At 40.2% G+C, this 17,444-nt stretch overlaps 1 protein-coding gene across 1 annotated transcript; it reads left to right on the top strand.

The window, feature by feature from the left end:
• The first annotated feature begins 14,144 nt into the window (after window positions 1–14,144).
• On the top strand, window positions 14,145–14,807 carry LOC124596587. The gene has a single exon (XM_047135780.1). The coding sequence runs from the start codon at window positions 14,145–14,147 to the stop codon at window positions 14,805–14,807; it is 663 nt and encodes a 220-aa protein (XP_046991736.1).
• The last annotated feature ends 2,637 nt before the right edge of the window (window positions 14,808–17,444 follow it).

Raw genomic sequence — 17,444 nt, 5'->3', positions numbered from 1 at the left:
ACCTAAACAGCCTACTTACAATGTGATCACAGACTTGTTTATTCGTGTACAAGATTCTGGTTGAGAAAAACTCTTGAGTAAGGCAATCGAGTTAAATACTATTCATGAAAAATTTCTTCAGCTAGAGATCAGGCGTTTAATTTTGTAATGTACTATTCAGTTTAATAAGTCACAGCTGCAAAATACTAACACGAATTCTTTACAGACGAATGGAAAAACTGGTAGAAGCCGACCTCGGGGAAGATCAGTTTGGATTCCGTAGAAATGTTGGAACACGTGAGGCAATACTGACCGTACGACTTATCTTAGAAGAAAGATTAAGGAAAGGCAAACCTACATTTCTAGCATTTGTAGACTTAGAGAAAGCTTTTGACAATGTTGACTGGAAAACTCTCTTTCAAATTCTAAAGGTGGCAGGGGTAAAATACAGGGAACGAAAGGCTATTTACAATTTGTCTAGAAACCAGAGGGCAGTTATAAGAGTCGAGGGGCATGAAAGGGAAGCAGTGGTTGGGAAGGGAGTGAGACAGGGTTGTAGCCTCTCCTCAATGTTATTCAATCTGTATATTGAGCAAGCAGTAAAGGAAACAAAAGAAAAATTCGGAGTAGGTATTAAAATCCATGGAGAAGAAATAAAAACTTTGAGGTTCGCCGATGACATTGTAATTCAGTCAGAGACAGCAAAGGACCTGGAGGAGCAGCTGAACAGAATGGACAGTGTCTTGAAAGGAGGATATAAGATGAACATCAACAAAAGCAAAACGAGGATAATGGAATGTGATCAAATTAAGTTGGGTGATGCTGAGGGAATTAGATTAGGAAATGAGACACTTAAAGTAGTAAAGGAGTTTTGCTATTTGGGGAGCAAAATAACTGATGATGGTCGAAGTAGAGAAGATGTAAAATGTAGACTGACAATGGCAAGGAAAGTGTTTCTGAAGAAGAGAAATTTGTTAACATCAAGTATAGATTTAAGTGTCAGGAAGTCATTTCTGAAAGTATTATTTGTATGGAGTGTAGCCATGTATGAAAGTGAAACATGGACGATAAATAGTTTGGACAAGAAGAGAATAGAACTTTCGAAATGTGGTGCTACAGAAGAATGCTGAAGATTAGATCGGTAGATCACATAACTAATGACGAAGTATTGAATAGAATTGGGGAGAAGAGGAGCATGTGGCACAACTTGACAAACAGAAGGAACCGATTAGTAGGACATGTTCTGAGGCATCAAGGGATCACAAATTTAGCATTGGAGGGTAAAAATGTAGAGGGAGACCAAGAGATAAATACACTAAGCAGATTCAGAAGGAGGTGGGTTGCAGTAGGTACTGGGAGATGATGAAGCTTGCACAGGATAGAGTAGCATGGAGAGCTGCATCAAACCAGTCTCAGGACTGAAGACCACAACAACAACAACAACAACAACAACAACAACATTCTTTCTTGCCTTCAGATGGATGTATTATGATTCTTTATTCATGTATTAGTGTCATAGACTTAGTGCATAATGTATTGATTTCTGGTATCCAAAGTCATAAAATGGTTGTTTCAGTTTTTATCTGATTCTGAGATGCATTTTAGACCAGACATTAGCCATATTATTTGTGAGTGTGGATTTGGCGTGCCATGTACAAATACGTGGCACAGAGCAATGTAGAAGTGCACAGAACTGTGCAGAATGAAACAGTCTGTTTGTAGGTGCACAACATTGTACCACTGAGTTCGCACATTAGTAAAAATGGAAGACAAAACTCTGAAAATTGTAATTGTTGGTTTTGCAGATTTTTGTCATCAGCTGAAGGTGGGAAAACAAAGAAAACGTAATCAGTGGATGACACCACCAATGAAAAGCCAAAAGAAATATTGTGGAAATAATCTTTTAAGTAATTTATATCAGTAGTATACCCATAATAAGATTCACTGATGACCTTGCCAAACTCAGCGAGGACACATGAAGGGAATGAACAGTTTACTGATCTCAAAATGTGGAGTGGGAGTAAACTGAAGAAAGACGTAAGTAATGAGGAGTAAAAATGAGATTAGTGAGAAACCTATCAACATCAGGAGCCATGAAGTAAATGCCATGAAGGAATTAGGTCACCTTGGAAGCAAAACAACACTGCATGATGTGAGGAGGACATAAAAAGTGGACACATGGGCAAAGAAGGCATTCCTGGCCAAACGAAGCCTACTGGAATCGAACGTCATTGGCCTTAATTTGAGAGAGAAATTTCTGAGAATGTACATTTGACGCTCAGAGTTGTATGCTAGTGAGTAACTGCCTGCAGGAATAGTGGAAAAGAAAAGAAGCAAAGCATTTGAGATGTAGAAAATTAGTTGGACAGAGCAGATAAGGAATGCGGAGGTTCAACCAATCCCAATGAGAGAAATGTGGAAAACATTGACAAGAAGAAGGGATGGGTTGATAGGACATATATTACGACAGCAGAGAATGACTTCTATGGTACTGGAGGGAATTTTAGAGGTTAAAAGCTATATCAGCGTGCAGAGATTATATCCAACAGATAAGAGGATGTTGGGTACAAGTGCTACTCTGAGATGTAGTAGTCAGCATGGGAGATGCATTTGTGGCAGGTGGCAGGCCACATCGAACCAACCAGAAGTTGGATGACACCAAATAAAAGTGACGGAATGTTATAACATTTTTATTGCATGTCATAATACTTTGAACGTTTGGTCTGTTTGATTGAACCCATAGGTGTCAACCTGGAATCTGGAGTACCGAGTTTGGTCTGTTTGATCGTACCCATAGGCGTAAACCTGGAATCTGGAGTACCGAGTTTCTATTCATTAAAGAATTGTCATACACCCTGGCTAACAATAAATTCTCTGGGATAACTGGCAACTCATTTACATAAAAATGGCAGTTTATAGTCTTGCTGCCCCCTGGATAAATTTCTGAGGATGCTCATGACTGAACCAATAGTAAAGAAACCAAACACTAATTATAAATACATTACATTTCTACAGAGAAAATGACAGTAACACTGTGTTATTTGGATTCACTTAAAAGTTCGACGTATTTCTTCAAAGGGTCCAAGCATAGCATCTCAGTTATTGCAAAGTGTGAAGGGCTCTTAATGATACACTAAAAAAAATATATTCTTTATTTCAAATTTCCTTTATGACCAGTACATCTCTGAAGGTAACATTATTAACAAATTCATGTAAAGAACACAATACTGACAAGGAAGCACATTCTGAATACTTGACAAGGAGAATATAGAGGCGAAGAAATCAGAGCGGATTGTCTGTCCGGTGGTTCAGAATTGTATTGAGCAGGGTTGTAGTCAAGAGTGGGTAGGTGTAATCTGTACTACAGTTGTTGTTTGTTTGCACTGCAGAATGTATACTACAATAGATTTATTATTTAAGTGGAATATAAATTCATTCATACATCACCTTGCTTGAATACCATCATGAAGGAGAGCCTTCAGGGAAGTGAAACTAAATAACTTACACATTAGTAGGTGAAACCGCCCCTCTAGGCTGCTTCTGTAGTAAAATATACTCAACAACAAATTATGACTAGTACTCATCTACACATGCTGGTAATTGGGGGAAATACTACAAAAACTAAACAGCTACTCTGGAAAAAGGCCACTGCTCCACTTCCACCGTTCAGCTGCTGTTTTAACCTTGTATGTACTTCAAATAATACTTTTATATAACATACAAAACACTTTATCAGTTGTCTAAATACAGGCGAAGTCGGAATGTATGTAATGTAAATATTACAATGTGTGGAATTTTCATTTCTGAGTGAAAATATTCTGGTAAAGATTAGAAGTAGGTATTGAAGTCTTATTTTAGGTGTGAGATGGTTTCTGGATAGGGGTTTTCCTACCTGAAGTCTTCAAGTAACCTTTTACAGACTTGTGCATCACCATATAATACACCATTCTGAACTCTCAAGTAAAGATATTTATTTGGTGATTGTTTTTACTTCTAATATATTGGTTGTGAATTGCACATTTCATCCTAAGACCACTTTCATTATTAGCCACAAATGCCATTAGAGAGCACACATATTGCCACATATACTATCCAATGAAAAGTATGTAGACACGTGCTAGTGAACATTAGCACAATGTGTGTCCACCCTTCACCTTTATGATGCTGGGGACCCTTTCAATATGGTATCTGAACATCTGCGGGGGAATGGCAGTCCATTTTCCCTCAAGAGCTGAAACCAGAGAAAGTAGTGATGTTGAATATGATGTCTGGAGCACTGTTGAACCTCTAACGCATCCAAAAGATGTACCTTTAGGTTCAGAGTGGGACCATGACCAGGCCACTCCATTTCAGGAATGTCATTGTCCACAAACCATTGCCTCACATTTACTGCTTTATGACAGGGTACATTGTCATACAAATACTAGCAATCATCTCCAAACTGTTCCTGTACTGTACTCGGAACACAACCTTTTCTGCATTTAGTGTTTCCATATGCCCCTATGACAATCACACCCTAAACAAAGAACCCCCCCCCCCCAAACTGTAACACCATTTCCTCCATACTTGACTGTTCACTTTAGACATTATGCTGGAAAACATTCTCCAGGCATCTGCCAAACCCAAACCCTTCCATTGGATTGCCACAGGGACAACATGATTCAATGCTCATGTCCAGTCATCCACTGTCCAGTGGTGTTGCTCTTTACACAACCTCAAGCATTGCTTAGCACTGACTACAGACATGTATGGCTTATAAGGAGCTGCTCAACCGTAGTACCCCATTCGTTTTGACTCCCTATGCGCTCATTAGGCTAACAGGACTGGTAGCACTTTTGAAAAACACACTCCAATTCGAACTCTCAGAGTGTAACAGCCCTTCGGCCACATCATGCTCAGCTTGCTACAAGCCACCACAATATTAACCCATCCTGTCACAGAAGTTCCCATGTTGATTACCTAGGACACAAGTGAAACTGCAATTGGCAAATGGTTACGGGTGACCACAAGCTGTTACATTTCTTTTCACAAAAGCTGAGTCTCACCGTAAGAAGTCAGCTAAGACAGAGAGCTGCTAGTGGTCTTACAAAGTCCATGGAGCACTTCTAAGAAGACGTCAAGGGTAGGCCACAAACATTTTCCACACACCACTGACTGCTAGTGAATTCCATACACAATCCTCAAAAGACAGTTCTCCATGATGGTTCTATCACCTGAGTTTTGTCGGACAATGTACAACTGATAATCAGCACCTCAACAACAAAGATGTTGTCATCATGAATTACCTGTCTCATGTCAATACACTGTTGGTTACCATCAGCTATGAAGATCCCACTACAGGTCAACAACAGGATCCGCAAATCTATGAACTTCTACAAGATACTACGACTGGATTGAAACTGGAGTGGCACACCACCCCTGGTTCCTCCACCCAAGTCTAGTGTGACACAACAACACTGCCCACTAGTTCTGCTAACTATGAGGAAGGTTATCTTTGATAGCTTACATTGACTATCACACCTTGGGCATGCCCTACTGCTAAGCTTGTCATGGACCAATTTATCTAGCCTTATGTGGACTACAAACTGTGGACTCAACCTGCACAGCTTACCAGCACCGCAAGACTGGGTGACACTTACATCCAAAGCAGGGGCAGCACAAAATACCGAAAGTTCTGTTACAGCATGTCCACCTTGGTCTGGTCGGCCACAGCCGCAATCGGAAGGTTACAGGTATATTCGTCAGCCACTGGGTTTTGTTGACATACTTGCTGGTAACAACAGCAGGTGTGTTCATACAATTGTCAGAATCTTATTTGGCTGCCCAGTGTTGACAATTATCATCAGGGCTGCCAGTTCAAGCTCGTATTCTTCTCAGAGCTACATAAGCTTTGAGCGGAGCTGTCCACCACTACTACATCACAGCCTACCAGCTTCATACCAAAGGACTTGTGTAACACTAGCACCGAACACACAAGGTAGTGCTAATCTGTCGTGTATGCCAGTGGACATTGTCCTTACTCTGGGTTTTATTGGGTGTTATTCAAAGAAGAACTTCAAGCTTCATCTGGCAGATTTCATATCTCCAGTACAACCACAAGCCAGTAAGAGCTACCATTCCATCCATTTCATAATGATTGACCCCTGACTTTGAGCTCATATTCATTACATCTCATGAAGAACATTGACGTATTGTACCTTCTCAGAATCACGGAAATGCCTACTTCTATTTTGTGTATGACTATTACATTTTAGTTGCAATGAGCTCTACATATGTGGCAATATTTAAGAGAAAGCATGGCTTTTTGAGCATTTTTTGGCAAGTGTCCACTTTGAGGAGTCACAGAAGGCAGGCCATAATTAAGGGAGAGAATTTCCGTGGCATGGTTTAAAGATACAACAATTCTATACTTAGAGGTGAACTTTTGTTGCTTTCCAATTAATCATTTTGTCGTAATAATGACGGGTGTAGACTGCCGCATTTGCGTGATGGTGATCGTATTAACAAGACGAAAAGTGTGATTGGATGTTCTGTAGTTGCCTTTTAGAGCTGTTTTTTTTTAAGCACATAAATCCAAAAAAAGAGCTTATATCACCACACCTCTTTTAATTTATTTGCTTATGCGTCTTTCTGTGTTGCGTGCTTGTGTATGCTATGTTGCCAGACCTCTGAACAGCATTTCCACTTCATCGTTGAAGTGTTTACATCAGGGCTTCCTGTCAGGTACCAACAATCTTGCTCTTACTCGTTGTTAATGCTTGAGTGAGACAGTCCTCGTAACATAATTAGTTGCCATGTACAGATACTTGTGTGAAACCATGTGTCATTTATGGAGTTGTGAAAAGTCTATAGCGATCAATGTGTACGCTTGCTTTGAGGCTGAAAAAGAGCGGGGCATGAGCAGTTCTGTATCACAGCCAATGAAGAGAACTACTAAATGTCTCGGTATTAGTGAAAGTACAAAAAAGTGAATTTTGGGAGAATTTAGAGAAACTTCATGTCTTGTATCACAAAAGAGTTCTATCGGGTGGCAGAAGTTTGCATTGGACGAGTTTACACCAGGAATCATAAGGAGGTGAATCTACAACTTCTGTGTGGAAAAGCAGTTTCCAAAAGTTGCAGCTGTACTGAAAAAGTTGAAGACTGAAGTGAAAGACTTTTCCGAGATGAGTGAAAGAATCCTTTGGTGTGCTATTCGGAAATTTGCTTCAGAAACAAACAGTTAAAAAACCACCAGTGCTGATGGAAGACAAGAGTAACAGAATAGAATGATGAGTTCTTGTGCAAAACACTGGACTGAATATTATTATGCTGGTGAGAGTTGGTATGGTGCAAATCATTCCAGAAACTTGAGAGACAGAAACAAGAAATGCCTTGTGCATCAAAAGATGTATATGACTATCAGTGAGGAAATGTTCAAGAAAGGAACTGCTAGGAAGGATTCATTAGATGTATATGACTATCAGTGAGGAAATGTTCAAGAAAGGAACTGCTAGGAAGGATTCATTCAAACACCATCCAGTTCTGGAAAAAGAATCATCATAAGATGTGTTCATCCAAAATGCTGGCTTGTATCTTATTGGCCAAAATGAAGGTGCATATCATTCTGAGAAGATGCAGGGCACTGTGAGCAGTTTGGGTGCATTCTCGAAAACTTACCCAACAAATCTGCTATTGTTTTAGATCAAGCCTCATAGTGCACAATGATAAAAGCCAGTATCATGAAATATTTGTATCAAATGGAGAAAGGATTCTATTAGTGAATAGCTGGAAAGTTATAATGCCACATCATTTACTAAAGGTGGCCTACTGGTGTGCACGTGGCCATACATCAGGTCACAAGAATACCTTCTGGAAAGTGTATTGCACTCATTGGACAAGGAAATTAAACTTCTGTGGTTGCCTGTGGCACACTGTGAATTCAACGCCATTGAACTTGTTTGGGGATTTGTCAAGTAAGAAATTTGCAAAGGAGATGACTATTTTAAAATCAACTATACCTTACAGTTGTCTATGGAAAGTGTTCTCCAAAGTGTCTGGAGGAATTCGGTGAATCTTGAATAAAAAAACCCTGAAAACAGTTAGGCACAAAGCCCACTGTCTCAACATAGCAATAGAACCATTGATGGTCCAAGCAGATGACTGAAATAGCAGTGAGATCTTGGCCAGCAGCTATAGCTATTAAAGTAGTTTTATTTCATTCATCATTCTTTCCAACAAAATTTATTCAAACTAATCAATTTTTCATTTATTGTTAAAATGTACAATACATTTCATTGTTCACTTATTGATAGCATCTTCTGTATCGAGCTTTCACTTGCAGTTTCTCATATTATTGCCCTCTACTTGCAACTGAATGCAGTAGTGGTATATTGGAATGTGAATACAAAGTTGCCATTCTTCGCTGGTGAATAGGTGATAACCTCACACTACAGTAGTGGCAGCTCAATGGCATGACAAGTATGCTTCACCACAGCCTTGCATGTACTGCAGCAACTAACACAATTACTTTACAGACTCTTTAACTAACAAACACTGGGAGTTTTTGTAGGACTTAATGTGTTCCCGGTGAGGCATTGCCATCTTGGGAAATTGGATAGTCTGCAAGTAAAACATGGATAGCTGGCAGAAAATCGCTTCCAATGCTTTAAAGTCATCTTGCAGTAATTTTAACACTTTTATGACTGTTCACTGATCAGCTAAAATATTATGACTACCTACTTAACAGCATCTTGGTCCACTTGTGGAACACACTACATGAGCAGTTCTACTGGGCTTGGATTTGGCAAGTCCTTGGGAGGTTTCTGGAGATGTGTGGCACCAGATGTATATGCACAGGTCTCGCAATTCTCGTAAATTATGGGACAGTGGGTTTGGAACTTAAGAGCTGGTGTGCAACAGTGTGCAGTATGTGTTTCATTGGAAGGTACCGTCGCCATCAGTGAAGGTATGACATGGAGGTCCACAATAATGTTAGTCATATCTTTGATTACTACTAGTGGTTCCATGGAAGCCCAGGTCAACGTCACCTATAGCATAATAATGGGCCCAGCAGCTTGTGTCCATGATGTGGTGCATATTTTGAGCAGCCATTTGCCTGGATGATGGTGCATTTGGAAATGACCATCATATCATTCATCTGACAAGCTGACACATTTCCATTGGCTCGTGGTCCAATCCTGATGATCCCTGCCCAATACAATTGTACGTCGCAATGTAGTGGGGTCTGCATGGGAACATGGAGGGCTCATCTGTTGCGGAGCCTAATGTTCAACAATGTACTCCAGGACACCAGCATCATACTCTGTTATCCGATCAACCACATATTGCGACCTATGCTGCTGTACACAGCTAATGAGCCTCTGACTTTCATGTTCTGTGATGAGGAGCGGCTATCCAATAGATACTCGTGACAGTAGCGTGTTAACAGCCAACCAGCTTCGTCATTTCCGAGATGCTCATTCCCAGAAGCCAGATAGTAACAATCTGCATTTTGACAAGTCACTGATGTCAGTGGATTCCTCAAATTGTGGCTTGTATCACCACTAGAATAATTCCCCAACACCAAACCAACATCATGGTGGGCAGGGATCAAAATGTTTTAGCTAATCAGTGTATATTCTATTCTTGCTTATTAATTACTCAGCTTTTCCAATTGTATGTGACCCCTGAAAACATGTCTAATTCCTTTATAATGGTTTCCAAGAAGGCCATTCCAACCCCACCACCCAGTAATTCCATGAACTAGTACAATTAGATAACTATAAATTTTCATTTTTGATTAATGTTGTGTAGGTGCCTAGAATGTGCCTGCATTATGAAATATACATTGTATGACAGTGCTAACAGTAAACAACTTAAATTTTAGGAATATTTTGAAGAAACTCTTCTCTGTAGTCCAACAAATTTCTTTAATTCAGTCTTAACATATTCACTGCAGCTGAGCCCAACAATTGTGCTGCAGTGGACACATCAGAGCAGGTGTGGCCAGTACTCGGCTGGGTGACGACAGGTATGCCGCAAGCTGTTGGCAGCGTTTTCTTTGCACTGTCATGGATTACATTCCAAAACTCTCCCATGTCTCGAAGTGAGGGCATGCAATACTGTTGATGGTGATGTGTCTGTTGGATGGGGACACTAAGCTCAGCAGCCCCCTTGGTGCTATTAAATACTGGCACTGGGTTTCACCCTCTCCCTTATCTTCTTCATCCTGCTCCTGCACGCATGCCTGCCTCCCCCCCCCCCCCCCCCCCAAAAAAAAAAAAAAAAAAAAAAAAAAAACAAAAAAAAAAAACCACCGTAAAGAAATGTGCCAACAGTGCAAAGTACAGAACACACTTTCCCAATTCAAGCAGCTGGGCCACCTTTCATGGTCTCCAATCTTGCCACTTAACTTTATTGCAGTTTGTAAATTAAGAGTGGGATGACACTTGACAAAGACTCTGATACAGACCATATCGTAGAACCAGATATTATCTTGTGTTGTACACAACAAAATGGTTACATGTTTTAACAATTTAGTTGAATGAATGTAAATGAGGATCCTGGAACATAATGCTGAAATATAGTTTATATCTGAAAATATTTATGACTGTTGAAACTTGTATTAACAAAATTTGTACAGAGAAACTTGAACCAGGTTCATGTAAATATCAAACATTGTGGCAAGGTACTTCATGTATTGTGGCAGTCGTAACTGTCAGCATGTTAATTATTTTGGAAGATTATAACGTCATTAATCCAAACTTCAAATTGTAAATTTCAAAATTACTGTTTCAAACCATGAATACATATTTCAATTATTTAGTATTACAGTTTGTTGGGTGAATGTTACATCATATTTGTGGCACAAATAAACACATTAAGTACATTTTCATTTTGGCCACATTGTTCCCTAGATTAGATTAACATGACCAGTTGATCCCGACATTACATGGAGCATAAGACTTTCTTTCAAGTGGAGCAAGAAACAAGCTAATTACAGAATTTGTTAGTCACGAATTAAAGCTTAAACTTTTAGGGGGAGACATGCGGGAAATCAGCTAAAAAAAAATCAAAATTTCTTTTATGGACATTTCAAATAATACTTTGTAGTTGTCTTTGTAAAATGAGCTTTGTTTCATGCAAATCTGATGCTAATTTTCCAAGATATCGTCAATTTTACAATATGTTGTCCATCAACTGCCACATCCATTTTCGTGTTACTGTGATATTTCGTGCATATGACCTCATGGTATGTCCTTACAATGTAGTATCCTTGATTTACATTTCAGTGGTTTTCCAGACTGTAATCAGGGTGACAATTGAACGTCATTTGACAACAGACAGTGATCACTTCGTTTTGTTTATTTACACACGTGAACTGCTGTTGTGATTCATTTTTGCAAAGAAAATGCTGAGAATAAAGATGTTTCCACCAAAGACAAGATTCAGAGGAAATCGGTACACAAGTAATGAAAGCAGCAAACAGAATGATGGGTTGGCAATGGTAGCAGCCTAGCTGGGAAGTTAGCAGACATTTACATTAACTACTTACAGCACACATTTTTCAAAACTAAGTCATATCAACAGCAAAATCATCTACTATAAAAGGTATGTACACTACTAGCCATTAAAATTGCTACACCAAGAAGAAATGCAGATGATAAACAGATATTCATTGGACAAATATATTATACTAGAACTGACATTTTCACGCAATTTGGGTGCATAGATCCTGAGAAATCAGTACCCAGAACAAGCACGTCTGGCTGTAATAACGGCCTTGATACGCCTGGGCATTGAGTCAAACAGAACTTGGATGGCGTGTACAGGTACAGCTGCCCATGCAGCTTCAACTCAATACCACAGTTCATCAAGAGTAGTGACTGGCGTATTGTGACGAGCCAGTTGCTCGGCCACCATTGACCAGACGTTTTCAATTGGTGAGGGATCTGGAGAATGTGCTGGCCAGGGCAGTAGTCGAACATTTTCTGTATCCAGAAAGGCCCGTACAGGACCTGCGACATGCGGTTGTGCATTATCCTGCTGAAATGTAGGGTTTTGCAGGGATAGAATAAAGGGTAGAGCCACGGGTCGTAACACAACCAGGAAATGCAGACACAATACTCAGCACGACACAAGGTCAACCCGTTGCCTTCCGCCCGCGGCGTCTGCCTCCAGAGAAGCTGCACGCGGCGCGAGCTGAGTTCGACAGACTTCTAAAAACAGGTATTGTAAGTAGGTCTGATAGTTAATGGGCATCTCCAATTCACATGGTCCGTAAAAAAGACAATTCATGGAGAGTATGTGGAGACTACAGGGCACTCAATGCCCGCACAATTCCCGACCGCTACCCAGTACCCAATGTGACTGATTTTAACAGTACGATTAGCAATGCCAAAATATTTAGTGTGATTGCGCCAAAGGATTTTCCCACATTCCCATGGCTCCATCTGACATTAAAAAAACACCAGTTATCACACCATTTGGTTTGTTTGAGTACAATTTTATGCCATTTGGCCTCAGAAACGCTGCCCAAACATGGCAAAGATTCATGCATGAGGTGCTTCGAGAATTACCATTCGTATTTTGTTATATGGATGACATTTTAGTATTCTCCTGGTTCTGTATATCAGCATGTCGAACATCTGCGGCAGCTTTTCCGCCGTCTGACAGAGTATGGCATAATTATTAACGAAACAAAGTGCATGTTTGGAAAACGTGAGGTTAAGTTCCTGGGATATTTGGTTTCAGCAGCAGGCCTGTCACCTTTGCCTGAGCGGGTTGAAGCAGTACAACAGATGCCCCTTCCCACAACTTACAAAGGACTTCGCAGATTTTTAGGCATGCTCAACTATTACAGACGTCACTTACCTAAATTAGCTGCCGCCCAAGAGCCACTCACAACGTTACTTGCAGGTAAAAATACAACAGGAAATCGTAAAATTCCATGGAGTCCAGATGCTGAAGCAGCTTTCCATGACTTAAAGAAATGTCTTTCTCGGGCAACACTACTGGGACATCCAAGATTGAGTGCTCCTTTAGCGCTCATGGTTGACGCGAGCCAAACAGCAATGGGTGCAGCGCTACAGCAAGAAGTTGATGGCAGATGGCAGCCGCTTGCAATTTTCTCTAAAAACCTGACTCGACAGCAGCAAAAATGGAGTGCTATTGACCGTGAGTTGCTTGCTATTTACTTAGCCATAAAGCATTTTCGCACGTCTGTCGAAGGGAGCCACTTCGCAATTTTTACCGATCACAAGCCGTTAGTAGCTATATTTCAACGAGACACAGAGCTCAATTCACCACGTCAGTGCAGGCAAGTCGAGTACATTGCACAGTTCACAACTGACGTGCGTCACATTTCAGGGAAAGTCAACCTGGTCGCAGATTGCCTGTCTAGGAATTGTGCCAGTTTAAATTCAATTCGTTGGACCGAGTTAGTGTCTAAACAACGAGAAGATCCTTTCTTGCACCGTCTAATAGAGGAACAGAGGACTGCGCTGCAGCTCAGACGTGTGTCTGTCCCAAATGTTCCAGACGGAATTTGGTGTGATGTAGCAAAAAGAAAGGAGCGACCTTACATACCAGAACAATATCGTCGCGAGATTTATAGTGCACTACATAACCTATCACATCCAGGAGTACGAGCTACAGCCAAGTTAGTTTCCTCCAAAGTAGTGTGGCCTGGAATACAAAAAGATTGTCGTGCATGCCTAACATGCCAGCGTAATAAAATCAGCAGACATGTCTTTGCACCTATTGCTGACTTTCCGACGCCATCTGCAAGATTTTCACATATACATGTAGACATTGTGGGCCCGCTATCATGCTCTTCAGAACAACGCTATTTGCTCACAATCATTGATCGTTTTACCAGGTGGCCAGAAGTAGTTGTAATACAAGACATTTCTGCGGAGTCAATTGCAAAAGCACTGTTGCATTCATGGTTCTCCAGGTTTGGTGTTCCGCAAAACATAACAACAGATCGCGGAAGGCAGTTTGAAAGCCAACTTTTCAATGAACTTTTACTACTGTGCGGGTGCAACCACCTATGCACCACAAGCTATCATCCATCTAGTAATGGAATGGTGGAACGACTACACCGCACGCTCAAAGCTGCATTAATCTGTAGTTCCACTTCATGGCCTGAAGCACTACCGCTGGTCCTAGTCGGATTGAGAATGGCCGTGAAGGAGGACTTACAATGCTCTTCCGCAGAATTGGTTTATGGTGAGCAATTGAGGGTTCCTGGAGAATTTAGTGTTCCAGCATCTACACAGCCGTTCGCCCCTGGGCTACACACGCAATTTGCGAGACAACTCAACGTTAGAATGAGAAACATAAAACCCACTAACCCTGTCAGACATGGAGACTGGAGAGTGTTTGTACATAAAGACCTGCAAGCAACGTCCCACGTGTGGCTTAGGGATGATACGGTGCGCCCGCCGCTTGTTTCGCCTTACTCTGGACCATACAGGGTAATCACAAGAGGAAGCCACAGCTTCAACATCGATAAGGATGGTAAAGAAGAGACAGTCTCAGTTGAGCGGCTTAAACCTGCTTACACCAAAGAGGGTACACTCCTTCCTCGGTCAGCAAAATCACCCTCAAACGTGGAGGCCAAAGAAACAGCAGAGAGTCTCGCCGAGCCCTCGGTTTCAGAAGAGGACAACAAAGCAGCAAGTGCAGAACAGGAGCAGCCATTGCCTGAACCAGATGTTTTCACGAGAGCTGGTAGAAAAAGCAAGTGCAAGTTTCCCCACATACCTGGTGCACCTGGCTTCAAAAGGAGGGAGGCTGATGTGGCGACGTCATTTATCCACTGCGCCAAAAACAGCGGGTGAAAGCTGCAGCTGATAGATATTTATCTTTGCCGTAGTCGGCTTGGTTACGAGTTGTTTATTCTTGTTAGTTTTTGATCTGTGCTTGGAAAATAAAATGTTTTCTCATCTCATGAAAAGGCTGTTACTTCATAAAATAAAAAAGGCCCCCATAAAGTGAACAAACACATGCACATTTGGCACTGTGCATGTCTTTCTTTTGAGGTAGGCCAAAAACAATTATAAATTTTATAAAAGAACCAAATGTTTGAAAAAATGTCAGACGGTCTCTACAAATTCGATGTGCCTGAATTTTCACTAGATTAAAGCAATTATTACTGAAAATATGCATACAAAGTTTCAAGGTTCTATGTTTAATAGTTTGTTCAGAAACAGTACCTGAATACCTTGGAAATTAGCATTGCTGGCATAGGAAGATGGCTCGCACCTGTCTCCCCTTAAGCATTTCCGAGCCAGTGTGTCAGTAGCAAGAGCTCCGTTATTCAATCTAGTTTTTCAGCTGTGAACATGTGTCTAGCAGTGATAGGCATGACCAAATGCTATTTTATTTGTGTAAAAGCAAGACCATATGCTGGCATAAAAAAGCATTCTCCCAAATAATGTCCATGCTATCTCAATTCACACTACCTTTACAAGAAATACTTAGTATAATGACGCTGGACAAATACAGAATCCAAGAGATGTAAGAAAGGATTCCAGTGTAACAATTCCTTGTGCATGTTAAATACACTGTCAATATTACTGAAGTACAGAACAAAGATTATATATTAGCACGATTTCAGCTTGTAGCACATGCACACAACTTCCTCCTAGTAAGTTAGTGGCTCATGCTGATCACCAAAGAAAATAAATTTCATGTTCAATATGCTCTGGTGGGTTGTTTAATACAAATGTAACTGACTCCCTTCTATACTAATGTTACAGTCCTTGATATCTTTGCTGAGACTCTTTTTTTATGTTAGCATTCATGTTATTTCCAGGGGAAAAAAAAAAACATTGGTGAAGACAAAGGACATATTTCAATACCCATTTCACAACATATATGGAAGTTCTTTTGGAAATGTCTCTGCAGGGCATTGTAAGACTAGCATAACATTAACACAGTTCTGTATTCTGAAAGTATTAACCCTAATAGTTGAGTTTCCACAAAAAATGATTCCAAAGTTGTTTCGTATTGTATTATTTGATGAGGTACTCCTTAAGTGGCTGGCGGCGGTTGTAGTTCACCAGCAGACACCTTTATGCCACAGGAAGTGTGGCGTGGAGCTATGAACACTACAGAAAGGGGAGGGTGCTCGGAATAGTGAACAAATCACCAATGAAGATGCAAGAAAAGAATGAATAATTGTAAACTTATGTAAAATGTCTTAGTAATAAAAGTGAATTGTCATCAGTAACAGTCATCATTTTCAAGAAACAAACAGAAGAATAATCTTAAGAGGAAACCCATGTCAAAAAATTCAAATTTTTGCCATCACAGTCTCCGATATGGAAACTGCACTGAAAAAAGAACATGTTAGTTAAGTATGTGAGCACTGCGAACAGTCCAAGGCTCAGCAGCTGTGAGACACGAAAGGAACTAAAAACTGCAGTTATGTCAAAGATGATATAAAGCTGAAGACTGGACTTTGATAAAAAGTAATACGGAAGTACTGCAATAAATGGTCTGAATGAAGTCTACATAAACATTTAAACCACTGAAGATTTAACATTAACTGGAAGTGACAAAAGCATATTTAATATATCAAGACTAAGTGCTACATATTTAGTAATTAAAATTGTTTTACAATATTCAATATCATTTCCAAAGAAGAAACAAAACTGAATTTTTCATGGAAACTATTATTATAAACAATCTGTAGTCAAGAAATTCAACAAGAAAAAATGCCGCTGATCACAATACCACAAAATTTATCACTCAATATTACAAATACTGACAATCAAAAATTATTCTAACCTTACCCACACAATCCCTTTGTGAACAAGCAGCAGGTGTTAGTATATTCCTAAAGTCATCATTTAAAGCCGGATCTTGAAACTTCATTGGTAGACTTTCTCAGGATAGTTTACATATGTCTTTAATAGGCTGCCAGTTCAGTTTCTTCAGTATCTCGCTAGCACTCTCCCGCAGATCAAACAAACCTGTGACCATTCATGCACCTTCCTCTGTATACATTTAAATCCCCATCACTCCTATTTGGTATGGATCCCACACACCTGAGCAATATACTAGAAATGGTCACACATGTGACTTGTCAGCAATCTTCTTTGTAGACTGATTGCACTTACTCCGTATTCTACCAATAAACCGAAGTCTACCACCTGCTTTACCCAAAATTGAGCCTATGTGATCATCCCATGTCATACCCCTACAAAGTGTTACAACCAGGTGTCTGTGAGTTGGCCGAGTCCAGTAGTGACTCACTGATATTATAGTCATAGAATACATTTTTCTGGCTTCACTTGAATCTACTGGGCAGGCATTGTCATAAATGAACAAAAGCTTTTTCAACACAAAAGGAGTCTTATCTACAATAGACAAACAGATTAACCTATCAATTAAATGAAAGGCAAAAGAAAACAATGGACAGTACAGGGAATAACAGCAGTATGGATACACTGCTGCTCACCATCTAGAGA

This window comes from Schistocerca americana, chromosome 2 (genome assembly GCF_021461395.2).
Source record: "Schistocerca americana isolate TAMUIC-IGC-003095 chromosome 2, iqSchAmer2.1, whole genome shotgun sequence".
NCBI lineage: Eukaryota > Metazoa > Arthropoda > Insecta > Orthoptera > Acrididae > Schistocerca > Schistocerca americana.
This window is presented reverse-complemented; position numbering and strand designations above follow the sequence as displayed.

Bases quoted from the DNA above. Each gene is read 5' to 3' on its own strand.
- LOC124596587 (XM_047135780.1), top strand. From the start codon at position 14,145: ATGGCCGTGAAGGAGGACTTACAATGCTCTTCCGCAGAATTGGTTTAT.